Source organism: Melospiza melodia, chromosome 6 (assembly GCF_035770615.1).
Source record: "Melospiza melodia melodia isolate bMelMel2 chromosome 6, bMelMel2.pri, whole genome shotgun sequence".
NCBI classification, from domain to species: Eukaryota; Metazoa; Chordata; class Aves; order Passeriformes; family Passerellidae; genus Melospiza; species Melospiza melodia.
In genome coordinates, this window is record NC_086199.1 from 55,135,070 (window position 1) to 55,160,990 (window position 25,921).

General features: G+C 65.8%; 4 protein-coding genes across 5 annotated transcripts in view; all 4 read left to right on the top strand.

Annotated features, from left to right (window-relative positions):
* Window positions 1–2,151, top strand: part of KDM2A (lysine demethylase 2A) — a 33,552-nt gene extending 31,401 nt beyond the window's left edge. The window contains exon 22 of the mRNA XM_063158250.1: window positions 28–2,151. Within this exon, the coding sequence (XP_063014320.1) occupies window positions 28–209 (182 nt within the window). The 3' untranslated portion in view covers window positions 210–2,151. The remainder of the gene's footprint in view (window positions 1–27) is intronic.
* A 2,099-nt stretch (window positions 2,152–4,250) lies between these two features.
* GRK2 (G protein-coupled receptor kinase 2) lies at window positions 4,251–11,989 on the top strand. 2 transcript variants are annotated; one of them, XM_063158251.1, is made up of 21 exons: window positions 4,251–4,385; window positions 5,219–5,295; window positions 5,856–5,929; window positions 6,155–6,256; window positions 6,459–6,533; window positions 6,998–7,059; window positions 7,257–7,308; window positions 7,436–7,527; window positions 7,692–7,791; window positions 7,872–7,950; window positions 8,036–8,166; window positions 8,449–8,543; window positions 8,621–8,728; window positions 8,813–8,879; window positions 9,037–9,137; window positions 9,268–9,334; window positions 9,421–9,516; window positions 9,604–9,766; window positions 9,846–9,982; window positions 10,054–10,167; window positions 11,084–11,989. In XM_063158251.1, exons 1-21 carry the CDS (start codon window positions 4,273–4,275, stop codon window positions 11,243–11,245), a joined length of 2,067 nt encoding a protein of 688 aa, XP_063014321.1. In that variant the 5' UTR covers window positions 4,251–4,272; the 3' UTR covers window positions 11,246–11,989. The 2 variants fall into 2 exon arrangements, with proteins under 2 accessions (XP_063014321.1, XP_063014322.1); XM_063158252.1 differs by having other exon boundaries at window positions 10,057–10,167.
* A 1,103-nt stretch (window positions 11,990–13,092) lies between these two features.
* On the top strand, window positions 13,093–19,383 carry ANKRD13D (ankyrin repeat domain 13D). Its single transcript, XM_063158253.1, has 15 exons — window positions 13,093–13,253; window positions 14,454–14,589; window positions 14,670–14,794; window positions 15,332–15,377; window positions 15,459–15,602; window positions 16,023–16,212; window positions 16,349–16,415; window positions 16,487–16,568; window positions 16,881–16,942; window positions 17,019–17,149; window positions 17,292–17,449; window positions 17,532–17,678; window positions 17,830–17,993; window positions 18,075–18,154; window positions 18,571–19,383. The coding sequence occupies exons 1-15, from the start codon at window positions 13,164–13,166 to the stop codon at window positions 18,809–18,811; spliced, it is 1,863 nt and encodes a 620-aa protein (XP_063014323.1). The 5' UTR covers window positions 13,093–13,163; the 3' UTR covers window positions 18,812–19,383.
* A 757-nt stretch (window positions 19,384–20,140) lies between these two features.
* SSH3 (slingshot protein phosphatase 3) lies at window positions 20,141–25,252 on the top strand. The gene is made up of 14 exons (XM_063158254.1): window positions 20,141–20,191; window positions 21,125–21,162; window positions 21,282–21,447; window positions 21,857–21,975; window positions 22,038–22,109; window positions 22,198–22,263; window positions 22,637–22,825; window positions 22,950–23,043; window positions 23,127–23,255; window positions 23,324–23,370; window positions 23,457–23,603; window positions 24,103–24,303; window positions 24,516–24,774; window positions 24,854–25,252. The coding sequence occupies exons 1-14, from the start codon at window positions 20,141–20,143 to the stop codon at window positions 25,046–25,048; spliced, it is 1,773 nt and encodes a 590-aa protein (XP_063014324.1). The 3' UTR covers window positions 25,049–25,252.
* The last annotated feature ends 669 nt before the right edge of the window (window positions 25,253–25,921 follow it).

Here is a 25,921-nt window from a genome sequence, read left to right on the forward strand (position 1 = left end):
CACGCTCCCTGTGCTCTCTGCCCACAGGCTGCAATAAGCTGACGGACCAGGCCTTGCTGTACCTGCGCCGCATCTCCAACGTCACCCTCATCGACCTGCGGGGTTGCAAACAGATCACCCGCAAAGCCTGTGAGCACTTCATCTCGGACCTGTCCATCAACAGCCTCTACTGCCTGTCCGATGAGAAGCTGATCCAAAAAATCAGCTAGAGACCCTCCCCGGGGCAGACTGAGGAGAAGGAAAAGAGCCCATCCCGCCCCTCTCGGAGAGCCCCTCCTCCAGCTCCCCCCCTTGCCCTGCGTGTCCTGCCGCTGCCTCCCACCTGACTCGGCAGGCAGGGCCGGCGCTGGCCTCGCTCCGCTGTCCTTCCTCCTCCTCCTTCCCCGGGACTTCTGCCGAGGAAGATGTCCCGCCAGGCTGGCCAGTACCAGAGGAGGAACGGGCACATGGCAGGGAGCCTCGGCCCGGAGGCTGGCCGCTCCCGAGGCGGGGCTGTGACAGAGGCCTCTGTGCAGAGAAATGGGGCACCCTCTCCCCCCAGCTTTTCCCCTCGTCCCCGTCGTCTCCTTGCCTTGAAACACTTGTCACTTCCCCGGCAGCACAAAGCTTGAGGGTCGAGGTCTCTCCGAGGAAGCGGGAGCAGAGCCAGAACACCCCGTCCCCCTGTGTGCCGCCACCAGCCCGGTGCTTCCCTGCGCTCTTCCCCCCCTTTTCCCTTTCCCTTCGCCTTCCCCTCGACTGGCTGCAGGGACTGCTATCCATGCCCCTCCTCCTCCCACACATCCGGGCGGTTCTCTGAGCACCCAGGGCAGGAGCCCCGTGGCCGGGGGTGTCCCGGGAGCAGGGGCTGGGGGATAACTCGTCTCTCCGAGGGGATGGAGCAGGGGAGAACCCACAGGTACACCAGAGCTCAGGGAGGACTCGGGAAGCATCAGCCAGGGGTGAGTGAGCGCGGGGCGGGGACAGGAGCTGCCTCCTCTTCCTGCCCAGCTGCCGGCACCACGAAGCACTCTGGGGCCGGAGGGGCGAGGGCTGCTCCGCGGCCTGGGACCGAACTGGCATCGTCCTCTCCTTCCCCCCACCCCCTTTTCGCTGCCGATTTTCCTTTGCAATGAATGGTTGGTCCAAAGAACCTCTCTCTAGGGCAGCAGAGAGCTTTTTGCACTTTAAAAAAAAACAACAAAAAAAAAGACAAAAAAACAAAACAACAAAAAAAAAAAGACAAGAAAAAAAAAAAAAAAAAGAAAGGAAAAAAGGTTGGAATCTTCTTTTTCTGGGTCACTATTTTATTTCCCTCCCTGTCCTGCCTGGGCCTGGACGCTCCCCCTCTCTGTCCCCCCGGTGTCAGCACCCTGCTCTCTCCCTGGCAGCGTACCGATAGCACAATCCGGGGTGTCCCCTCCGTGCCACCACCGGTCCCCAGCCCCGCAGGGCTCCCCGGGGGGGCAGCCCGCACCCCCCCCTGCTGCTTCAGAAGCAATAAAGGAGGAGAGGCGGCCCGCGGGCTCTGTCCCCGCAGGGGGACACTGGGGACAATCCCGCAGTGCCTGTGACGAGGGGCAGTGCGGCCGAAGCGGAGCCGGAGCGCTCGGAGCAGGAAACCCCCCCAGGCGAGAGGAGGAGCCTTCGGCCTCGGCCGCTCTCGGCGGCGGCTCCCGGGAAAAGACATCGGAAGAATTTAAGCTTTTCTGTTTCCTTTGGATTCCTTTTGAGTTTTGCAACGCGAAAGAAAAATGTCCAGAGCTGGGGTTGAGAGGGGCGAGGTGCTCCCTGCTCCGCGGGGACAGCACCCCCTGCCCGCCGTGTCCCCGCCCTCCGGCCGCAGAGACTCCGGCGTGCCACCCTCCTCACCACCCCGGCGTGGTGCAAATCCACGGGGAAGAAAAAAAGAGAATTATATATAATAAAAATCACTTAGTGATTTAAAACCAACCCAGCCTGCTCCCTAAAGACAACTCCTGCAAGCAAAGTCACTTGTTTAAGGGTTTGGTTGTGGTTTTGTTTTGTTTCGATCTCCCCTTCCCTCCCTTCCTCCTTCCCTCCCTTCCCCGGAGAAATATTGTAAATATCTATTTTTTTGTTGGCGATTTAGAGTCCATCTCTGATGTTTGTGCTTTAAAATTAAATGTAAGCATTAAGGGTAAAAGCAAACCAAGTCTTGCACTCTCTCAGCTGGCGTTGGGGGTTCTTGGCTGGGGTAAAGGGAGGGCACCTACTGGGCAAGTGGGTTTGGTTTTCTTTATTTTTCCTTTTTTTTTATTTTTAATTTTTTTGTATTTTGGGGGGGGGTTGCTTCCTGAGCCTTCTCCAGTGCTGGATTTTTAGAGAGGCTCTTTGTTCATGCCATATTAGCACCAGGCTGGGCAAGCTGTTGTGTGGGGAGGGAAAACCCCAACCTCCCACGGGAAATATTTTGTTTCTTGGGGGTGGATTTTTGGAATTAAAAAAAAACCTGAAAGAAAAACCAAGACCAACTAAAATCCCTGAGTGTGAGCTCTGCCCATTTGTCTGTGAGGAAGTGGAGGGGACAGGCCAGGGCTGGGACCTCCTGTGTCCCCCTGTCCCCAACACTGTGGCTTTCTCAGCTGCTCGAGAAGAAACTGGAGCACCATCAGTGGTGGCAGCTGTCCCGGTGTCCCCACTGTGTCCTGGCAGGTGGTGGCAGCTGTCCCAGTGTCCCATCACCCCCTGCTAGGGCCACAGGTCCTCAGAGGCCTGTGGGGCTCTTGCCCTCCACATCCCTTGGGAAACCTGTCCTCTCCCAGGGGATTCCTGGACCACAGGGTGACATTTAGTGTCCCCACCCTGTAGGGATGTCACGGCCCAGGTCCCCGCGGCGGCTGGGCTGTGACATTTGCATGGCGAGGCACACGGCAGGTGACACCATCCTCCACAGGTGGCTGAGGCCACTGTCACCCACCCTGTGCCCTGGTCCCCAAGTGCCACCACGTGCCTCCCCCGATGATACACCAGATCCAAGCAAATCTCAGCGCCCTGACCCCCTGCCTGTCACCTCCAGGTGTCCCCTCATGGCGCTGGGGACAGGGACCCTGCATGTGGTGTCACACCTGCTGCCACGCGTGGCACATGTGGTCACACACACATGCAGTGTGGAATGACACACATGATGTCACGCACACACAGAGCCACTGTCACACCCCCATGCTGTCTCTCACAGTGACACACAAAATGGCACACACAGAGACACCGTCACACCTGTTGCACTCCAGGCTGCCACACATGTGGTGGCACACAGGCATCCAGTGCCATGGATCCTGTGTCATACCCAGTGTCACACCCCCAGTGTCACACACACAGACACACAGACACACCCAGTGTCACATACACATCCAGTGTCACACACACATCCAGTGTCACAAACCCCGTGTCACACACATATACCCAGTGTCACACACACACACACTCAGTGTCACACATACATCCAGTGTCAACACACCCAGTGCCAGACACATACACCCAGTGTCACACACACACACCCAGTGTCACACACATACCTCGTGTCACATACACCCAGCGTCACACACACACTCAGTGTCACACATACATCCAGTGTCACACACCCAGTGTCACACACACACCCAGTGTCACACACATACATCCAGTGTCACACACCCAGTGTCACACACACATACACCCAGTGTCACACACATACAGTGTCACACACATACAGTGTCACACATACACTCAGTGTCACACACCCAGTGCCAGACACATACACCCAGTATCACACACACAACCAGTGTCACACACATACAGTGTCACACATACACCCAGTGTCACACACCCAGTGCCAGACACATACACCCAGTGTTACACACGCAACCAGTGTCACATACACCCAGTGTCACACACACCCAGTGTCACACACACACAACCAGTGTCACACACACATACACCTAGTGCCACATACACACACCCAGTGTCACACACACGGCCAGTGCCACAGCCGGTGTCCCGGCCCCTCCCGGGCGGGCGTGGCGGTGGCGGCGCTGCTGTCCCCGCCCAGCCCCGCTGTCCCCGCCCGCGCCCCGGTGCGGCCGCGCCCCGTTCCGCGCTCCGCTCCCGCCGCTCCGGGCGCTGCCGCCGCCGCGTCCCGGGGCCGCCGAGCCCCTCCCGGCCGCTCCCCGTGCCTCCGCCCGGCTCCTCTCCGGCCCCGTTCCGCTTCCGGGCGCGGTTCCGGTTCCGGGGCCGGCGGGTCGGGTCGGGCCGGGGCCGGTGCGGCTCCGGCGGCGGGGCCGGCGGCGCGGCACGATGGCGGACCTGGAGGCGGTGCTGGCGGACGTGAGTTACCTGATGGCCATGGAGAAGAGCCGCGCCGCGCCCGCCGCCCGCGCCAGCAAGAGGATCGTCCTGCCCGAGCCCAGGTGAGGCCCCGCCGCTGCCCCTCCGCTTGTCCGTCCGTCCGTCTGTCCGTCCGTCCGTCCGTCCGTCCGCCACCCACCCCCGGTCCCTCGGTCACCCCTTCCCGGTACCGCTCGCACGCGCCCGCGGGTCACGAACACCTCCCGCACACGTGTGTGCCGGTCACACCTGGCCTGACACACGGACATGCACACACAGGGACAGGCACACACGGGTATGGACACACGGACATGGACACACACGGATATGGACACAGGGACATGGACACACGGATATGGACACACGCGGATATGGACACGGAAATAGACACACAAGTGTCACGCCTGTTGCACAGACAGACATACAGACATGGACACACACACACGGATATGGACACACAAGTGTCACACCTGTTGCACAGACCGACACACAGACATGGACACACGCACTTCCTGCCTGACACAGGGACGCACAGACACAGGGACACACACACTTCCTGCTGTCCCACCCAGCCGTGTCACACCCATGTGTACACACACACACACACCTGTACCCAGGTGTGCCAAGGGTCACAGTCCCCCGTCCCCGTGCCAGACCCGGTGCCCTCCTGTGCCTTCACTGCCAGGCACCTGTGAGGCTTTTTTGGGGGTGACACTCGTCCCCACCCTCCTTTGGGCCCCAGTGCGTGGGACACGCTGTGGTCTGGCGCCCACAATGTGCCCCGCTGGGGTGGGGACACATGGGATGGCAGGACACGCGTGCCACCGGGGCTTGGGGACACAGGAGGAGCAGGAGGGGAGGGTGGGGAGCAGGCGTCCATCGGGGGCACGGCTGAGCCCCTCTGGTGTGTCCCCAGCATCCGCAGCGTCATGCAGAAGTACCTGGAGGACCGGGGAGAGGTGACATTTGACAAGATCTTCACGCAGAAGATCGGTGAGCTGGGGACACGGGGGCTGTGGGGGACACGGGGGACACCTGGGCCAGCAGCCACAAGCCCAGGGGCAAGCGTGGCTGGGCTGGGGACGGCACTGGTGGCCACCGTGACAGCGAGAGTGGCCACGGGGATGGCAGAGGGGGTGTGGGGCCAGGCTGGGCAGGGGTGCCGGGGGGCTGCGCCACGCTCCCCACCCTGTGTCCCCTGTCCTGTCACTTCCCCCCACGCCAGCGCAAACCGTCCAGGGCAGGAAGCGCCTCTCACTTCCTCCTGCTGTTCCGGCGGTTTCCGGGCACGTCCGCCCTGCTCCGTGTGCCCGCCCGTGCCCCTGCCCCCACGGTGCCCCACGGCAGCCCCTCACTGCCCCAGGGGGCTGCTCCCACGCCAGCTGGGGCCTGGCACCCTGTCACCCTGCCAGCTCCGCACTGGTCCCGGCTTGGCACTTCCCCAAGCCTGGCACCGGGGTGGCAGCAGGGCTGGGCAGGCCCAGGGGATGTCCCTGTCCCTTGGCCTGGCCCGGGGGGCTGTCACCTCTCATGCTGTGGCTCTGTCCCTGCAGGCTACCTGCTTTTCCGGGATTTTGCCTTCAACCAGGCCGAGGAGGCCAAGCCCCTGATGGAATTTTATGAGGAGGTGAGACAGGGGGACCTGGGGACAACCCCCTGGTGCACCAGCAGTGGGGTTGGTACCTCCTTGGACACGGTGCCAAGGGCACCACCTGAGGTGACAGTGCCCAGGAGCTGGGAGACACTGCCTGAGGGGATGGGATAACCCCTCCCGTGGGCCCTGGCACCCAGAGGGGCCACAATGCCCAGCATTCCTTGTGCCCCTCTGCCACTGGAGCTGTGCCCTCTCCAGATCAAGAAGTACGAGAAGCTGGACTCGGAGGAGGAGCGGGCCGCCCGCAGCCGCCACATCTTCGACCATTACATCATGAAGGAGCTGCTGGCCTGCTCCCACGTGAGTGCCCTGGGCAGCAGGGTGGCAGGGGTGTCCCCGCTGTGCCCACAGTGTCCTCAGGGGCAGCCCCACACCCCGCACAGGCTCCATCCCGGGAGCCACATCCCAGCCCCACGGATGGGGGTTCCTCTGTGGCCTGGTGCAGCCCTGCCTGGCCGCTGTCCCTTCTGCCCGAGGTGACACGGTCCTGTCCCCCTCACAGCCCTTCTCCAAGAGCGCCACGGAGCACGTCCAGAGCCGCCTGAGCAAGAAGCAGGTGCCCCCAGACCTCTTCCAGGTGGGCATCACCTGACACAGGGAAGGGGTCCTTGCCACCTCTAACACTCGGAGAGTTAATCCTTAGAGGGGGCTGGGGGTGACAGGAGCCCCTGAAATGGGACGGGGATGTCCCAGGAGGAATGGGGACCCCGAGGGATGGTGAGAGGGTCCCCAGAATGCTGGGAGTGAGGGAGAATTGCTTGTAGTCCCCATAGGGTGATGGGAGACTGGGGGCTACCCTGGGAGGTAGCAGGGTGTCCTCAGAGGGAGGTGGTTGCGACCCTGGATGTCACCCTAGGGGTGCCCAGGGCTGGTGGTGTTTGGGTTCCCAGAGACTGAGGTGGCAGAAGCATCCCCAGGGGCCTGGGAGTGGCAGTGGGGGCATGTGAATTCACAGGGGTAGAGGAGACCCCACCTAATGATGGGATCAGGGTGACCTGGGTGGCCCCGGGGACCCAGCACTGAGCCCTGTGTCCTCCCCAGCCCTACATTGAGGAGATCTGCCAGAACCTGCGTGGGGGCATCTTCCAGAAATTCATTGAGAGGTGAGCTGGGAGGAAATTCCCGTGCAGATTGAGGTGTCCCATCCCACTGTGTCACAGCCCACGCTGGGGACTTGGGGGCCTCTTCCTTTCCCAAGTGTCCTGGGGGGTTCTCCCTGCCTCCAGACAAATCCAGGGAGTCTTTGAGGGCCGTGTTTCTCCGGGATCTCCACTCTTGCCCTCTCTGCTCTTCCTTGCAGTGACAAGTTCACGCGGTTCTGCCAGTGGAAGAACGTGGAGCTGAACATCCATGTGAGCAGGAGCCCCTGCCCCCCACCTCCCAGGGAGCGGGATGTGCTTCCAGGGAGCCCCTGTGTCCCTCACCTGGGAACACTGGGGCAGGGCTCGGTGTCCAGGCTCACGCCATTCTCCTCCTCAGCTCACCATGAACGACTTCAGCGTTCACCGAATCATCGGCCGCGGCGGCTTCGGGGAGGTCTACGGCTGCCGGAAAGCGGACACGGGCAAAATGTAACGGGAATGCCCCGGCACCCAGGGGCCCTCCTGGGGTTTGGGGTGCTGGGGGGCCCAGTGGTGTTGCTGTGGTGACACGTGTTGGGGAGCCGTGGGTGGGAGGTGGGTGCTGGCCCTGCTGTGGGGACACGGTGGCCGCAGGGACTCCGTGTCCTCCCCAGGTACGCCATGAAGTGCTTGGACAAGAAACGCATCAAGATGAAGCAGGGCGAGACGCTGGCCCTCAACGAGCGCATCATGCTGTCCCTCGTCAGCACTGGGGTGAGGGGACACGGGTGCTGGGCTGGGGACAGGGTGGCAGGGGACGGGGACAGGGAGGGTGACCCCGTGTCTCCCGCCAGGACTGCCCGTTCATCGTGTGCATGTCCTACGCCTTCCACACGCCCGACAAGCTCAGCTTCATCCTCGACCTCATGAACGGTGAGATCCCTGCCCTGAGCCACTCCCGGGGCACAGAGACCCCTGCCACAGCGCTCTGGGTGACAGCCAGTCCCTGTCCCCACAGGGGGGGACCTGCACTATCACCTGTCCCAGCACGGCGTCTTCTCGGAGGCGGAGATGAGGTTCTACGCGGCCGAGATCATCCTGGGCCTGGAGCACATGCACCGCCGCTTCGTGGTGTACCGTGACCTCAAGGTGACCGTCCCCACCCGCAGGACATCCCCAGGACATCCCTTTAGCACCCCCTGCACTGCCCTGTGGGCGCCCTCAGGTGTCACAAACCCTGCCCTCAGAACACTGTGGGAGTGCCCAGAGGGCACCCTCCGATCTAATGGACACCCCAACAGCAAAATCCGTGGGCACCCTGAGACTTTGGGAGCACTCAGACACCCCCAAATCCCAGAGAGCCTCCCAGGCTCCCCACCCCATACCCACGGGCCACTCTGGGGCTCAGGGTGTCCCCCGGTGTCCCCACAGCCGGCCAACATCCTCCTGGACGAGTTTGGCCATGTCCGTATCTCCGACCTGGGCCTGGCCTGCGACTTCTCCAAGAAGAAGCCCCACGCCAGCGTGTGAGTGTGCCCACACCCCTGCCCGCCCTGCCCCCGCGCCCGGGGCGGCCCCTGACCCCCCTGTGCCCCCTCCCCAGGGGCACCCACGGGTACATGGCGCCGGAGGTGCTGCAGAAGGGGGTGGCCTACGACAGCAGCGCCGACTGGTTCTCGCTGGGCTGCATGCTCTTCAAGCTGCTCCGGGGGTGAGTGCGGGCTCAGCTGGGCACAGCTGGACACAGCTGGGCACAGCTGGGCACTGCTGAGCCCCCTCTCCCTGCACGCCGCAGGCACAGCCCGTTCCGGCAGCACAAGACGAAGGACAAGCACGAGATTGACCGGATGACCCTCACCATGGTGGGTGGGGGCACTGGGGGGCTGTGGGCAGGACGTGGGAGGCACACAGGGGGTCAGGGATGGCCGGTCTTTGCCTGGAGCACGTGTCTGTGCCCAGCTGTGTGTCACCGTGTGTCCCTGTCTCCGCTCAGCTGTGATCTCATGGAATCTCCCACAGGCCGTGGAGCTGCCAGACTCCTTCTCCCCAGAGCTGCGCTCCCTGCTCGAGGGGCTGCTGCAGCGGGATGTCAACCGGCGCCTGGGCTGCATGGGCCGAGGGTGAGTGTCCCACAGGACCCCAGGGGATGGGACAAGGTGTGCTGGCACAGTGTCCCCAGGGGATGGGACAAGGTGTGCTGGCACAGTGTCCCTGCGGCCACACTCACCCGCCCTCCTCCTCCTTCCGCAGGGCGCAGGAGGTGAAGGAAGAGCCCTTCTTCAAGGGCCTGGACTGGCAGATGGTGTTCCTGCAGAAGGTGAGGGGGCTGTGCCCATGGCTGGGGACAGGGACAAGGACGCAGAGGTGGGCAGCCCCCGCTCTGACCCGCACTGCTGCCCACAGTACCCACCACCCCTCGTCCCACCCCGCGGCGAGGTGAACGCGGCCGACGCCTTCGACATCGGCTCCTTTGATGAGGAGGACACCAAGGGCATCAAGGTACCAGGCACAGGGACCAAGCCTGGGGGCATAGGGTGTCCCACTGCCCCTCACCTGGGCATAACTCCAGCATCCCATCCTGCCCAGCTGCTGGAGAGCGACCAGGAGCTGTACCGCAACTTCCCGCTCACCATCTCGGAGCGCTGGCAGCAGGAGGTCACCGAGACCGTCTTCGACGCCGTCAACGCCGACACCGACAAGCTGGAGGCCCGCAAGAAGGCCAAGAACAAGCAGCTGGGCCACGAGGAGGGTGAGTGGGGCCGGGAATGCCCGCCCTGAACCACCCCTGGGCACATCCCCGTGCTGATCCTGCCTGCCTGTGATCCCAGAGTACGCCATGGGCAAGGACTGCATCATGCACGGCTACATGGCCAAGCTGGGCAACCCCTTCCTGACGCAGTGGCAGCGCCGCTACTTCTACCTCTTCCCCAACCGCCTGGAGTGGCGCGGGGAGGGCGAGTCACCGGTAAGGGGGGCACGGCACCGGGGGCAGGGCTGGGGGGCGCCCTGGGGACCGGGCTGAGCCTGTCCCCCCAGCAGTCCCTGCTCACCATGGAGGAGATCGACTCGGTGGAGGAGACGCAGGTGAAGGAGCGCAAGTGCATCCTGCTCCGCATCCGCGGGGGCAAGCAGTTCGTGCTGCAGTGTGACGTGAGTGTCACCCCCTGTCCCCCTGGCTGCTGGCCCCCTCCTGCTGCCTGCTAGCCATCCCTCCTGCTGCCTGCTAGCCATCCCTCCTGCTCCCTGCTAGCCATCCCCCTATTCCCTGCTAGCCATCCCTCCTGCTCCCTGCTAGCCATCTCTCCTTCTCCCTGCTAGCCATCCCTCCTGCTCCCTGCTGGCCATCCCTCCTTCTCCCTGCTAGCCATCCCCTTGCTCCCAGCTAGCCATCCCCCTGCTAGCCATCCCCTATTCCCTGCTAGCCATCCCCCTGCTCCCTGCTGGCCATTCCCCCTGCTCCCTGCTGGCCATCCCCCTGTTCCCTGCCAGTCATCCCTCCTGTTCCCTGCTAGCCATCCCTCCTGCTGCCTGCTAACCATCCCCCTGCTCCCTGCTAGCCATCCCCCTGCTCCCTGCTAGCCATCCCTCCTTCTCCCTGCTAGCCATCTCCCCTGCTCCCTGCTAGCCATCCCCCTGATCCTGCTAGCCTTCTCCCTGCTCCCTGCTAGCCATCCCCTGCTCCCTGCTAGCCATCCCCTGCTCCCAGCTAGCCATCCCCCTGCTCCCAGCTAGCCATCCCCCTGCTCCCTGCTAGCCATCCCCCTATTCCCTGCTAGCCATCCCCCTGCTCCCTGCTAGCCATCCCCCTGCTCCCTGCTAGCCATCCCCCTGCTCCCTGCTAACCATCCCTCCTGCTCCCTGCTAGCCATCCCCCTGCTCCCTGCTAGACATCCCCCTGCTCCCTGCTAGCCATCCCCCTGATCTTGTTGGCCACTTGCATGTTTAGTCCTTCAAGCCACTCCAGGGCATCAATACTGCAAACGTGGGGCAACCCCACGACCCTGGCACGCTGGGTTGGCCCAGCCCTGCCCTGTGCCCGCTCCTGAGCCATTTGCCTGCCCCGCAGAGCGACCCCGAGCTGGTGCAGTGGCGGAAGGAGCTGCGGGAGGCGCAGCGCCAGGCACAGCAGCTGCTGCAGCGGGTGCCCCGCATGCAGAACAAGCCGCGCTCGCCCGTGGTGGAGCTCAGCAAAGTGCCCTTCATCCAGCGCTCCCACAACGGGCTCTGACCCCTCCCCGCGCCCCCTCACCCCTTCCCACCCCACCTCTAATTTATTGGGTTGGGTTCCCGCGTGTCCCCTGCTCTCCGGGGAGGGGACGCGCCCGGTGCCGGTGTCACCCGGCGGCGCGGTGACACGGCGGGCACGCAGCCTGGCACCTTCTCCCCGGTGTGCCCCCGGCCCTGCAGGAACTCTCCGGCTCAGATGAAGGCAGTCCCCGTCCCTCCCGCCCGCTCCCCAGGGCCGTGTGTGCCAAAGGGGCCGGCGGCGTCCCCAGCCGGCATGTCCCCCCTCCCCGTGTGGCTGTGCCCGTCCCCTGGGTGGCACCCCTCGTGTGCGTGTGTGGCAGTGAGTGAGTGAGTGAGTGAGTGAGTGAGTGAGTGAGTGAGTGAGTGAGTGCCCAGGGGGACCCCCTGTAAATACTGTGCCACGGGTCCCCTGCGCCCCCCGCTCTGCCACTGCCCCTCCTGCCCTGATCCAGGGCACCCCCAGCCCCTGCCCCCCTCCTGAGGAGAAGGGAGCGGGTGGGACCCCCTTAAATCAGCCACGGGTGGGCACGGGGTGCCCCTGCCCCCCAGTCCCAGCAGTATCTGTAAATATTAGTCTCTGGTCGCTCTGCTCCCGGGGCTGGGGGGCACCGGGCAGGGGGGGCACGGGGCAGGGCAGGGGCAGTGGGTGAGTGAGGTTTTCATGAGCAGAGATGTGAGAATGCCAGAAAAAAAAGAGTTTTTATAATAAAAACATCGAAAAACACCATCCAGCTCCACCTCAGTGTGGGAGGGAGAGATGGCTCCACACCGGCTGAGGGTGGCATGGAGTCCTTGTCACCTCCTGTGGTGTGGGACATTCCTGATTGTCCCCCTGTGGACCAGCACTTTGGGGACACTCTGGAGCATCCCCAAGCTTCACAGGATGGGGTCCCCGGCCAGCGTAGGCTGCTGGAGGTTGTGTCCCCCATTGCTGCTCTGTCCCCAGGGATGTCACTTGTCACCAGGCAGTGCAGGTGCCACCTCTCCTGCCCACACCCTGCCTGAGGGCAGCGTGTCAGGGTGCGGCACAGCCGGGCTGGTGCTCCAGCATTCCTGGGGATGGGATGGGATGGGATGGGATGGGATGGGATGGGATGGGATGGGATGGGATGGGATGGGATGGGATGGGATGGGATGGGATGGGATGGGATGGGATGGGATGGGATGGGATGGGATGGGATGGGATGGGATGCACGACGGTCCTGAACACCAGGTACCCCTCCACTGATGTTATGATGTAAAGGGGTCAGGGAGCCCCGGGTGTGTGCTCAGAGTGCCCAGCAGGAGATGCCAGGCACCATCAGACCCCGGTACCGGGGATCAGCGAGGAGCCAGGGGGTCCCTGGTTTCAGCCCCGATGGGAGAGTGCGAGAGGGTGCAGCCCCAGGCTGTGTCCGGTGCCGGTTCCAGTCGCATTCCCGGTGCTGCTGCAGTGGCGGTGCCCACAATCGCCGGTGCTGGTGCCGTTCCCGGTGCCTGCTCCCATTCCCGGTGCCGATAACGTTTCCGGTGCCCCACTCCCGACCCCTCGTTCCCTTTCCTGCTGCCGTTCTCGTGCCCAGTGCCAATTCCATTCCCGTGCCCGGTGCCTATTCCCCTTCCTGGTGCCCCGTTCCCGCTCCCTTTGCCGTTCCCGTGCCCGGTGCCAATGCCCATTCCCTTTTTCCGCTCCCTTTCCCGTGCCCGTTCCCGGCTGCGATGCCGTCCCCGTTTCCCGTTCCTGGTGCCGCTGCCTGTTCCCGGTTGCCGGTTGCCGGTTGCCGGTTGCCGGTGCCCGGTGCGGCCCCGCCCCGCGCCGCCGCGCTGCGCCGCCGCCGCCCCCGCGCAGCCATTGCGGGCAGGCCCCGCGCTGCGGCCCGGTCCGTCCGCCCCGGCGGCCCCGGGGACATGGTGCCGGGATGGCCCGGCCCGCCGAGACCTTCCCGCTGCACCGGCTCGTCTGGCACAACCGGCACCAGGCGCTGGACAGCGCCCTGCGCGCGGGGACGGTGGGAACGGCGCCGGGAGCGGCACCGGGAGCGGCGCCGGGGAGCGGGCACCCCCCACGCACCGGCACCGGGAACGGGAGCGGGCGGGAGGGGAGGGGAGGGGGAACGCGGGGCCCGCAGCGCGGGGAGGGGGGGACTGGGAATGCTGGGGGGGACTGGGAGCGCTGGGGAAAACCGGGAATGCTGTGCGCGGGGGGGGGAGGGGGGATGCTGGGAGGGCTGGAAGGACCGGGAGCACTGGGAGATACTGGGAGCACTGGGAGATACTCGGAGCACTGTGGGGACTGGGAGAACTGGGAAATACTGGGAGCACTGCGGGGACGGGGAGCACTGGGATATACTGGGAGCCCTATGGGGACTGGGAGCGCTGGGATATACTGGGATCACTACGGGGACTGGGAGCACTGGGATATACAGGGATCACTGCAGGGACAGGGAGCCTGGAGGGACTAGGGGCATTGGGAGGTACTGGGAGCACTGGGAGGTACTGGGAGCACTGCAGGGACTGGGACCCTTGAGAGACTGGGAGCACTGGGATATACTGGGATCACTGGAGGGATGGGGACCTTTGAGGGACTGGGAGATACTGGGATCACTGCGGGGACAGGGACCCTTGCAGGACTGGGAGCACTGGGAGATATTGGGAGCACTGCGGGGACTGGGAGCATTGGAGGGAGACTGGGAGCGTTAGGGAAGGCTGGGGACACCGGGCACTGGGAGCACTGGGAGCGTTGCAGAGGGACTGGGAGCGCTAGGGGAGGTGGGGCGCAGGGGATGGGAGAACTGGGAGCACCGGGGAAACTGGGGGCACGGGGGACTGGGGGAACTGGAGGGAGGCTGGGAAGACTGGGAGCACAGGGAGCTGGCGGCACTGGGTGGAGGGGACAGCACTGGAGCATCTGGGGGAACTGGGAGTGTTGGAGCAAGACTGGGAGTGGTGTAGGGACTGGGAGTACCAGGGAGACTGGGACTCGGGGACTGGGAGCACTGGAAGAACTGGTGGCACTGGAAGGACTGGTGACACTGGGATAATAAGGGACTGTAGCACCAAAGGCCTGGAAGCAGCCGGGAGCACTGGGATGGAGTTGGCTGCACTGGGAGAAGGGGGGGCTGGGAGCACAAGGCCTTGGGAGCATGGGGGACACAGGGTGAGCACTGGGGTGGCACGGGGAGGGGACAGTGACCCCAGCACCCTTGCAGCACGACGTGGAGCTGACAGACCCGCGTGGCCGCACGCCGCTGGAGCTGGCCGTGTCCCTGGGCCACCTGGAGTCGGTGCGGGTGCTGCTGCGGCACAACGCCAACGTGGGCCGGGAGAACGCCAACGGATGGACGGGTACAGGCACACCTCGGGGACTTGGGGACACCAGCCGGGGCGGCGGGTGGCCTCCAGCTGATGGCACCCCGTGTCCCCAGTGCTGCAGGAGGCGGTGAGCACGGGGGACCCCGAGATGGTGCAGCTGGTGCTCCAGTACCGTGACTACCAGCGTGCGACGCGGCGCCTCGCCGGCATCCCCGAGCTGCTCAGCAAACTGCGGCGGGTAGAGCCCCCAGAACTGCACCCTGCACCCCAGAGACCCCCAGGGACACCCACCAGCCCCATCCCTTGGCTCCAGACTCCCCACCTCGCCAGTGACTCCAGCAGAGACCCCCCAAGTCTCCCCAGGAGCCCCTGTCTTCTCCATGACCCCATTCTTTCCCCAGGGACACCTTGCCTATCCAACCCCACTTCCTCACATTGTCCTGATCCGCACCCAGGACCCCAATAGGGATCCCCACCCCTGCTCTCCAGACTTCCCACATCCTCAGTGGTCTGAGAAGGGACCCCAAATTCTCCTTAGAAGCCCTCATCAACTCCATTCTTTCCCTGGGGACCCCCTGCTTATCCTTATCCTGTGGGACTCGCTGCTTATCCTTCCCTGTGGACCTGCACTAGTGGCCCCGTTCTCTCTGATCCCTACCCAGGACCCCAGTAGGGACCCCCATCCCTTCTCCCCAGACTCCCCCCCTCCCCAGTGACCCTATCAGGGAGTCCCCAGCCCCTCCACATCCCCCACCGTTCTCCTCATCCCTTCCAGGCATCCGACTTCTACGTGGAGATGAAGTGGGAGTTCACCAGCTGGGGTGAGCGTGGCTGGGCTGGGAAGGGGAAGGGGGTCCCCAGGGCCCCCCAGCCACGAGGCTGATGTGTCCCTGTGCCCGCAGTGCCCCTGGTGTCCAAGGTGTGTCCCAGCGACGTGTACCGCGTGTGGAAGCGCGGCGAGAGCCTGCGGGTGGACACCACCCTGCTGGGCTTCGAGCACATGACGTGGCAGCGCGGCCGCCGCAGCTACATCTTCAAGGGGGAAGGTCAGCTCCAGCCCCCCGCGGGCCCTCTGTCAGCCTGGGGAGCCCCTAGACCCTCTGCACCCCTGGCTGGATTCCCTGGGGGCCCTTAGTCTTTGTGGGGAGCCACAGACCCCCTGCGCTATAAGTGCAGCCCTGTAAACACCCCAGATTCCCTACAGGGACTTGCCTGGAGATTCCCCAGACCCTCTGCACTATGAATGCTCCCAGATCCCCTCTAGGGACCATGTGGGATTCCAGTTCCCCCCTCCCAAGGGGAACACCTCAGTTCTTTTACCAGGGACCCCCAATTCCCCAAGGAAACCTTAATTCTCCCTGAGGGAACCACCTCAGCTCCAGCATGTACGAGGGACCCCCAGCCCCCCAGTGTCCCCCAGGCCTGGTGTTGTCACATGGGGCTGAGCCCTGGGTGTCCCCACGCAGACGAGGGGGCCGTGGTGATGGAGGTGGACCACGACAAGCAGGTGGTGTACACGGAGACGCTGGCGCTGGCCCTGCACGAGCCCGAGCTGCTGCTGGCGGCCATGCAGCCCAGCGAGGAGCACGTGGCCGGCCGGCTCACCTCGCCCATCGTGTCCACACACCTGGACACCCGGAACATCGCCTTCGAGAGGTGCAGAGGGGAGGGAAGGAGGGAAGGGAGGGAAGGGGAGGTGTCAGCGAGCAGGGGCCATGCGAGGGGGAAGCGTGGGCGAAGGGGAAGGAAGCGCTGGTGCAAGAGGGTGAGTGAGGCCTCCCTGCTCCCCCAGGAACAAGTCTGGGATCTGGGGCTGGCGCTCGGAGAAGATGGAGGTGGTCAGTGGCTACGAGGCCAAGGTGAGCACAGAGACATGGGGGACACGGTGGACAGCCCGGAGTGTGGCAGGCCTGACGGTGTCCCCACGCAGGTGTACAGTGCCAGCAACGTGGAGCTGGTCACCAAGACCAGGACGGAGCATCTCTCCGACCAGGACAAGTCACGCAGCAAAGGTGACAGCCCTGTCAGCCAATCAGGGGGCCTGTACACAGTGGGGACACGCCGCCTTTCCTGGGTGGCACAGGTGTCAGGTGTGGGACACTGTGGGTGTGACATGTCAGGTGTGGGACACTGTGGGTGTGACATGTCAGCTGTGGGACACTCTGGGTGTGGGGTGTGACATGTCAGCTGTGGGAAACTGTGGGGATAATGTGACAGGCATGGGACAGCGTGGAGTCTGCCACCCATGAGGGGTGTGACCGGTGACAGCCCTGGGAGTCCCTCCCACTGCCCACACCTCACCCTGCACCCCCTTCTCCCCCCAGGCTCCAAGACCCCCTTCCACTCCTTCCTGGGCATCGCGCAGCAGCACGGCACCCACAATGGGGTGAGTGGCCATCCTGGGGGTCCCTGGGGACACTGGGGGTGTCCAGGGGGGCTGAGCGGTGCTGCTGTCCCCTCAGGCACCCGTCCTGCAGGCTGCCAGCCCCACCAACCCCACGGCCATCACCCCCGAGGAGTACTTCGACCCCCACTTTGACCTGGAGACCCGCAACATCGGGCGCCCCATCGAGATGTCCAGCAAGGTGCAGAGGTGAGGCCACCATCCCGGGGTGGGGACAGAGTCTTCGGGGGCCATGTCAGTCTGTGCCTCGGGGGTGTGGCCAGGGCGGTGGCACACAGGGGTGGTGCTGGTGGCCCTGGCAGTCCCCGTGCCCACGGTGGTGCCCGGGCAGGTTCAAGGCGACGCTGTGGCTGTGCGAGCAGCACCCGCTGTCGCTGGCGGAGCAGGTGACGCCCATCATCGACCTCATGGCCATCTCCAACGCCCACTTCGCCAAACTGCGCGACTTCATCACCCTCAAGCTGCCCCCTGGCTTCCCCGTCAAGATCGGTGAGAGGGAAAAACTTCCATTTGGGGCAGGATTAACAGGGGCAGGAGTTCATGGGGCCTCAACTGGCGCCTGTACCCACAGAGATCCCCCTGTTCCACGTGCTCAATGCCCGCATCACCTTCAGCAACCTGTGTGGCTGTGACCAGCCCCTGGGCTCCGTGCGGATCTGCGCCCCCCAGGAGCCCCCCGGCGCCCACCCCCCCGGCACCCAGCCCTCAGGGCCCAGAGGTGAGCCTGGGGGGCCGGGAGGGCTGGGATTCCATGGATACGGAGCGGGGTGGCTGCGGGGTGTCACGGGATGCCGTGGGGTGCTGTGGGGCACCATGGGGTGCCACGGGGACAGCCGTGGGCGGTGCTGACGGTTCACCGTGCGTGGCAGCGTGGCCGTTCCCCTGCGAGGTGGAGGCGGGCGTGTTCGAGGTGCCGGCGGGGTACACGGTGCTGGGCGCGGGGCGCAGCGAGCCCCTGCGTGACGAGGACGACGACCTGCTGCAGTTCGCCATCCAGCAGAGCCTGCTGGACGCCGGCACCGAGACCGACCAGGTGCGGCCACGCCCCCTTCCTTACCTGGACACGCCCCACACACACCTGGGCACGCCCCTAACGCATGGCCACACGCCACAGGTGACCATCTGGGAGGCGCTGACCAACACCCGCCCCGGCGCGGAGCCGCCGCCCTACGATGAGGACCTGCAGCTGGAAAGGTGAGGTTCCATCCGTGGGGGCGTGGCCTGGGGCGCCACACCCACCTCACCTGGGCGGGGCCGAGATGGGAGGGGCAGGGGTGAAAGGTGTCGGGGTGGGGCAGGTACAGGGTCCATGGGTTAGAGGGGCAGGGGCTAAAGGTGTCCGGGTGTGGCCAGGGGAGGGGCTGAAAGGGAGGAGCTTCTTGCTGCCCAAAGGGTGTGGCCATAATGGGCGTGGCTAACCGCTGGGTGGGGCATGTGGGGAGGGGCATTGCTCTCCAGGCCATTTAAGGGCTGTGAAGGAGGTGTGGCCTCCAGGGGTGGGGCAGAGGTGTGCCAGAGGGGGTGTGGCTGCCATGACGGGGGTGTGGCTCCCATGACACGGGTGTGGCTGCCGTGACACAGCAGTGTCCCCGCTGCTGTCCCCTGCCCAGGGCGCTGCAGGAGAGCATGCTGCTGCAGGCGGGGCCCAGTACGGAGCCCCCGGCCGCCGGGAGCCCCCCGGGAGCGGGCGGCGGGAGCCCCCCGGGCCCGCCCGGGTACGGCAGCTTCGCGGAGCAGCTGCGGCTGGCCATGGCGCTGTCGGAGCGCGAGCAGGAGGAGCGGGAGCGGCGGCGGCGCGAGGAGGACGAGGAGCTGCAGCGCATCCTGCGCCTCTCCCTCACCGAGAAGTAGCGCCCGCCCCGGGGCGCTGCACGCCGGCACGGGGGACGTCCCACGCGGGGACCGGGGTGTCCCATGTGGGGTCAGCCCACGCACGGACGCAGATGTCCCACGTGGGGACACCCCTTGCAGGGATAGGGACACCCCAGGCAGGGGACACCCCGGTGCGGGCACTGTCCCACACCAGGATGGCCCGGGGCGGGCACAGCCCTGCCTGGGGAGCAGCCGGTGCCGGGACGGCCCCCCCGTGACGGGGACCCCCCTGATGTGGGTACAGCCCCCCACAGGGGATTTGATCCAGGGATCCTCCTACCCCCGGGACCCCCAATCCAGGGCTCTTCTCCCGCCAGGCTCAAACCTCAGCCCAGGGACCCTCACCTGTGCCCAGAGCCCTCCCTAGGGAACCCCTCCTCTTTGGTGTTGTACTGTGACCCATGGGGGGCAGGACGGACCCGGGGGTCCCCGTGGGATGCAGGTGACCCCTATTTTAAGGCACTGCAGTGTTGGGGGGGACTGCTGGGGGGACCCCCAGGCCTCATCCTTTGGGGCAGTGGGGGGGCAGGGGGGCCCCAAATGTCTGTACATATACATATACATATATTATATATATATATATACACACGTGTGTCCGTGCCTGGGGCGTCATGGGTGGGGTGTCCCAGGGGTGGGGCCTGGGAAAAGGGATGGATCCTGCAGCTGGGGTGGGGCTCAGGTGATGGGGCTCATCCAGTGAGCGTGTGGGTGGCACTACTGGGCTGCTTCTCCTCAGCTCACCCAAATCTGGCCCTGTGCCCCCATTCCTGGCCCAAGGAATGGTTTATTTTGTTTATATTACATGGGAAAAGACCCCTGCCCAGGGAGGGGGGCTTGGCTGGGGACCCGTAGGGTCACAATGGGCTCGGCTGGGGACCCGTGGGGTCACAAGGGGCTCTTTGGGGCTGAGCTGCTGGGGACAGTTGGGGTATTCCCATATGCTGAAACCTGGAATGTTCCCAGTGCCGTGTCCCTCAGGGGATCCACAGTTTCTGGGGATCGGGGGAAGGCATCACACGTTCTGGGCGCCTGGGGGAGGGTCTCAAGAGCCAGGGACCCTCAGATGGTCCCCACTTTTGGAGGATCCGGGGGTGTCTCAAGTGCTGGAGGGTCAATCCCGCCTTGCCCGCACGGATGTGGGGCCCGGGGGGCGCTCCGGGGGGCGCGGCCGCGGCGTTCCCGTGGCGGGGGGAGCCGTGCCGTGCCGGGACGTGCCCGCGGCCGTGCCCGCTCCCGCTCCCGTTCTCGTTCCCGTCCGGGCGGGGCAGCGGCGGCGCTTCCTGGTGCGGGGGGGCGGCGCGGCGGGGCATGGCGCTGGTGACGGTGCGGCGGGCGGGGGGCTCCGCCGGCGGCCCCGCGGTGAGTGCGGCACCGGACGGCGCATCCCGGCGGGGACGGGCGGGGGGTCCCGGTGCGACCCGGGAGGTCCCGGTGCGGGCTGGCACGGGGGCGCCCGGGGGAGTGCGGGCTGGCCCCGAGCCGGTGCGGGCTGGCCCCGAGCCGCGGGGGCCCCGGTGCGAGGGCACGGGGCGGACCGGGGCGTCCCGGAGCTCCTGCCGTTCCCGGAGCTGCTGCGGGTCCCGGTGCCCCGGGGAAATGGGTCGCTCCGGGGATCCCGGTGCCGGGAGTGCGGGCTGCGCGGGGCTCTGTCGGGCGGGGGGTCCCGGAGTGACCCGGGGGTTCCCGGAGCTCCGGAAGGTCCCAGTGTGGAAGGTGCCGCCGTCCCGGGGGTGCCAGCGCGGGCCGGACGGTGAAGGTTGCTCCGGTCGCTCCCGGTGCGGGGTCATCCCAGGCGCTTCCGATGAGACTTTGCTGGGAGTTTACCGGGAGCGGGGCTGCCCCCAGCACGCCTTGGTGTTTCCTGTGCTCCCGGCTGGGGTTTCCCCATAGCTGAGGGAGGAATATGGAGTGTGGATGGGGGTGTTTGTCCCAAGCTGCTCCCACTCAGTTTGCCACCTCTCCCAGTCCCTTCCTTGTCCCGGTGTCCCCTAGTGCCCCCCGCCATGACCACTGGGCCTTTCTGGGTGTTCATGCCAGGCCCCCCTTGCAGCGCTTTCACCCAGCCAGGGATGAGGGGCACAGGGACGAGACAGCCCCCCGCCATCCCGAGGGGGTCCCCAGGGATCCATCTCCACAGTGTGACCCCCAAATGGTCCCTATGTCCCCGCTGGGTCCCACACTATTTGGTGGGTTTTGGGGGTCACTGGACTGCGGTGTCCCTGCTGGTGGGGGCTTGTGGGACCCCCGAGCCTGGGGTCACATTTCCCCCTGGAACTGCCTCCCAATTTGCAGGAGGAAGATGCTCCCAGACGCGGCCAGCTGCAGCGACGGTGAGAGGGGCTCCAAAACCTCAGCGTGGGGGACACTGGGGGGGCATGAGGACACAGTTCTCCCCTTGGGGGAGCACTCTGGGGGTGCCCCGGGTGCTCAGGACCCTCCTGCCCCCCAGGCAGAGCTTCGTCATGGTCAAGGGGGCTGCGCGGCTCCTGCCTGCCGAGGAGCCCCCCCCGGCCGAGCCCCCCCCGGCCGAGCCCCCCTGCCAGGCCCCGGGACAGCAGGAGCGGCACCTGCACCTCATGATGCAGCTGCTGCGCCCCCAGGACGCCATCCGGCTGGTAGGACACGGATCCACCCTCCAGGAACACGGGAATGGCGTGGGGACAGGGAAAGAGATGGATGGGGTCAGGAGCGGGGACAGGATGGGGACAGGGAAAGAGATGGATGGGGTCAGGAGCAGGGACAGGATGGGGATGGGGATGGGTTGGTGTGAAGGTGGGGACAGGATGGGGAGGAAGGGTATGGGAATGCAATAGGGATGGGGAGTCGATAGGATGGGATGGGGACAATGGGAAGCAGTAGCATCGAGGAGGGGGGAATGTGATTGGGATGGGGATGGGATGGGGATGGGATGGGGATGGGATGGGAAGTGATGAGGAGGGGATACGGCCCAGCGCGGTGCTCCTCCCCGGTCCCTGGGAGCCCTGGGAAGGGGCAGATCCCCCGGCATTCCCGCCGTTCCGGCAGGCGGTGCGGCTGGAGTCGGCGCGGCCGCGGCGGGTGCGGTACCTGCTGCTGGTGCGGCCGGAGGAGGCGGGAGCCGAGGCGGAGACGGCGCTGCTGGGAGTGGATTTCGCCCACGAGGGGTGAGCGGGGTGCGGGGGGGCCCGGGGAGGCGTCGGCACCCCCTGACCCCTGCTTGCCCCAGGGCCAGCCGCTGCACCCTGGGCATGGTGCTGCCCCTCTGGAGTGACACCCAGGTGTTCCTCGACGGCGATGGGTAAGGGAGAAAGGAATTTTGGGATAGAGAGAGAGTTGGAGGGGTCGGGGTGCCCACTCTGACCTATGTGTCTCCCCCTGATGCCCAGGGGGTTCAGCGTGACATCAGGGGGAGAGACACGCATCTTCAAGCCCATCTCTGTGCAGACCATGTGGTGAGCAGGGCCTGGGCGTGACCACGGGGGACGTGGGGACCACCCTGGGCACGGGGGGGTGTGGGTGGCATGGAGAGCACCGCGGGGGTGGGCACCACCTCGGGGACTGGGGGCACGGGCACTGCCAGGGGCACAGGAGATCTCAGCTGCACAATGGACATGGGGGATGTGGCACTGCTGGGGACACAAGGGGTGCTGTCACCATCCTGGGCACAGGGGATGTGGGTGTCATCATGGGCACAGTCACGGGGAAGGAGCTGGGAAGGGCTTGGGTGGCACCCACACGCTGGGGACGGCCAGTGAGGGGGACACAGCGGTGGGGGTGGCACCGGGGAGGCGGTGGCAGCGCAGGGTGGCAGGTGCTGTGCGGCAGGGCCGCGCTGCAGGAGCTGCACCGCGCCTGCGAGGACGCGGCCCGCGGCGGGCACATCCCCGGCGGCCCCGCGCTGGCCTGGGCCCGCGGCTACGCGGCGGCGCTGGGCTCCGAGCAGAGCTGCCTCAACGAGTGGCTGGCCATGGCCGACCTCGAGTCCGTGCGCCCCGCCTCGCCCACGCCCCTCCGGTAAGCTCCCGCCACGCCCCGCCACACCCTGCACCCGCTGGCCAATCGCTGCCGCGCCTGGCAGGGCGTGGCCCGGGCGGGGCAGGGGACAGCGGTGACACGGTGGTGCCGGTGCTGGTGGCAGGCCGGCCATGCCAGAGCTGTCGGAGCAGGCGGTGCGGGCGCTGCTGCGGGAGGTGATGGCCACCGCCGACCTGGAGAACGTCACCTCCAAGGAGGTGGGTGGCATCGGGGTGGCAGCAGGGTGTGCTGGGGACAGGGCGGGTTGGCAGGGCCATCCCTCACCCATCGTGGCGCCCAGGTGCGGGAGGAGCTGGAGCGGCGCACGGGGCACAGCCTGGCCGAGCACAAGGACTTCATTGACAACGAGATGCTGCTGGTGCTGGCGCAGATGGATCGGCCTTCCCGCGTCTTCCCGCACCTCTTCCTGGTGGGCAGCGGGCACGGCGGGCGGGGCGGGTGGCACTGTCCCCTCCCCTCACCGCTGTCACCACGCAGGGCTCTGAGTGGAACGCGGCCAACCTGGAGGAGCTGCAGCAGAATAGGTGAGCACAACGTGGCACCGCTGTGGGGTGGCACCATCGTGGGGTCACCACAGGCCACCCCGGGGGTGTCACTCGTGTCCCCACAGGGTCACCCACATCCTGAACGTGGCGCGGGAGATTGACAACTTCTTCCCGGCGCTGTTCACGTACATGAACGTGCGGGTGTACGACGAGGAGGCGGCCGAGCTCCTGCCCCACTGGAACGACACCTTCCTCTTCCTCTCCCGCGTCCGGTCAGTGACACCATGGGGGACACCGGGGGCACAGGGGCTGGAGGTGGTGGGGGGCAGAGGGGGACACAGGGAGAGGTTTTGAGGTGCTGGGGCATGGGATGCTGGGGAGCAGTGGGGTGGCTGGGGACACTGGGAGCTCTGGAGACATTGGAATGGCTGGGGATACGGGGAGACCTGGAGACACTGGGATGGCTGGAGGATGCTGGGAGCTCTGGGGACACTGGGATGGCTAGAGGATCCTGGGAGCTCTGGGGACATTGGAATGGCTGGGGATACGGGGAGCTCTGGGGACACTGGGATGGCTGGGGATACGGGGAGCTCTGGGGACACTGGGATGGCTGGAGGATCCTGGGGACCCTGGGACATCTCGGAGACACTGGGAGCTCTGGGGACACTGGGACACCTTGGGGACCCTGGGACACCTCGGGGACACTGGGAGCCCAGCGGACACGGTGTCCCCGACTGCCCGGTGCCGTGGTGCCAGCGGCGGGTGCCGCAGGGCGGCGGGAGGCCGGGCGCTGGTGCACTGCCGCATGGGGCTGAGCCGCTCGGCCGCCACGGTGCTGGCCTACGCCATGAAGGAGTTCGGGTGGCCCCTGGAGCGGGCGCTGCGGCACGTCCGGCACTGCCGGCCCGGCGTCCTGCCCAACCCCGGCTTCATGCGCCAGCTCGACTTCTACCAGGGCATCCTGAGCGCCAGGTGAGTGGGGACACATGGGTGGGGACACCTGGGTGGGGCCTGTTGTGACCAAACCTCGTTGTGTGGGTGGGCGGGGCTTCAGTGCCCGTGCCCTACCTGGAAAGATGTGGGACATTTTGTGGGGGAGGAGCCCGTGGGAGCCCCACCCAGCCGAGGGGGTGTGGCTCCCAGCAGGGGGAGTGGCCAGGTACTGATTGACAGCTCTGTGGCAGCCGGCACAGCAGCCTGTGGGAGCCGCGGGCGGCCGAGGTGCCGCACCCCGAGGAGGACACCGCAAGGGACACGAGTGGCCTGTCCCCGCTGTGCTCCCCGCTGGCGTCCCCACAGCCCTCTGAGGAGGAGGCAGCTGCAGGGGGGCTGCTGGGGACCTCCCGGCGCCCCCGCATCTCCCTGTGCTCTGTCATGCGGAGCATCAGCCTGCTGGAAAACCCCGAGCCCCTGGAGCCGCTGGGGGAGCCCCTGGCCGGGGAGGTGAGCAGGGGTCAGAGCAGAATGGGGGTCCAGCTGTGGGGTGACAGCAGCATGGCATGACCCCACTGTCCCCCATCAGGTGTTTGAGGCCTCGGAGGAAGCAGAGGGTCCCTCCCCGAGGTCACGACCCTCGTCCCGCCCGCGCCGCGTGGTGCGCCAGGCCAGCCTGGATGGTGGCCCCGCCCCGTTTTGTGACCACACCCATAATGATGACCACACCCAGGGCCACACCCATGCACCTGGCCACGCCCACACAGATGAACCCACGCCTTAATTTGGGGGGCATGAGACAGGACCTACTCACTGCCATAGCAACAAGGGGATGGGCGTGGCCTACGCGTGTGGGCGTGGCCAGAGAGCCAGAACGCCCCGCCCACGCTCTGCCCGCACCCTGGGGCTGGGATGTGCCTCTGCCCCAGCCCCACGCACACAAACACCGACACTGCTCCTGCACTGGCAATAAAGCGTGGAAATGGCAGCCCCTGGTGGCTTTGTGACCCTGAGCACCTGGAGGGTGGGCTGCTGTCAGTATGGACCGGAGTGAACGCTCTGGGGACACCGGGCGGGCACAGGGACCCAGCGGCGCCATTTTGTGCGGCACGGGGGAACTACAACTCCCGGCGGCCTTTGCGCGAGGATCACAACTTCCGAGTTGCCATGGCAACCGCCGCGGCCTAGGCCTGGGCTGGAATCGGGGCTGGAATTGGGGCTGGAAGCGGGACCGGCGCAGTCCCGAGGACTGAAGCACACAGAGAGCCCACAGCTCGCTGTGGCCGTGGTGGAGGGGAAAGCCAAGTGCTGCCCCCGCCTCTCCCTGAGATGGTGTCAGGCCCCTCCCACCATGGTGTCCCTCCATGTTGTCACCCCTGGCCCACAGGACACCTTCCACTAGCTGAGGTTACTTCATGCTCCTTTGAACAAGGGCCTGGACACTCCCAAGCCTGGGGCAGCCACAGCTTCTCTGGGCAATCTGTGCCATGGCCTCACCACCCTCACAGAGAGGAATTTCTTCCTAAAATTCCACCTAAACCCTCCCAGGGAAGGAGGTTCCTGGCTGGAAGTTGTCCCTGAGGCTGCTGCTGTCCATCTCCATCTCCCAGGGTCGTTCCTGCAGCTGGAGCCATCCCAGACACTTCCCCCTTTCCTG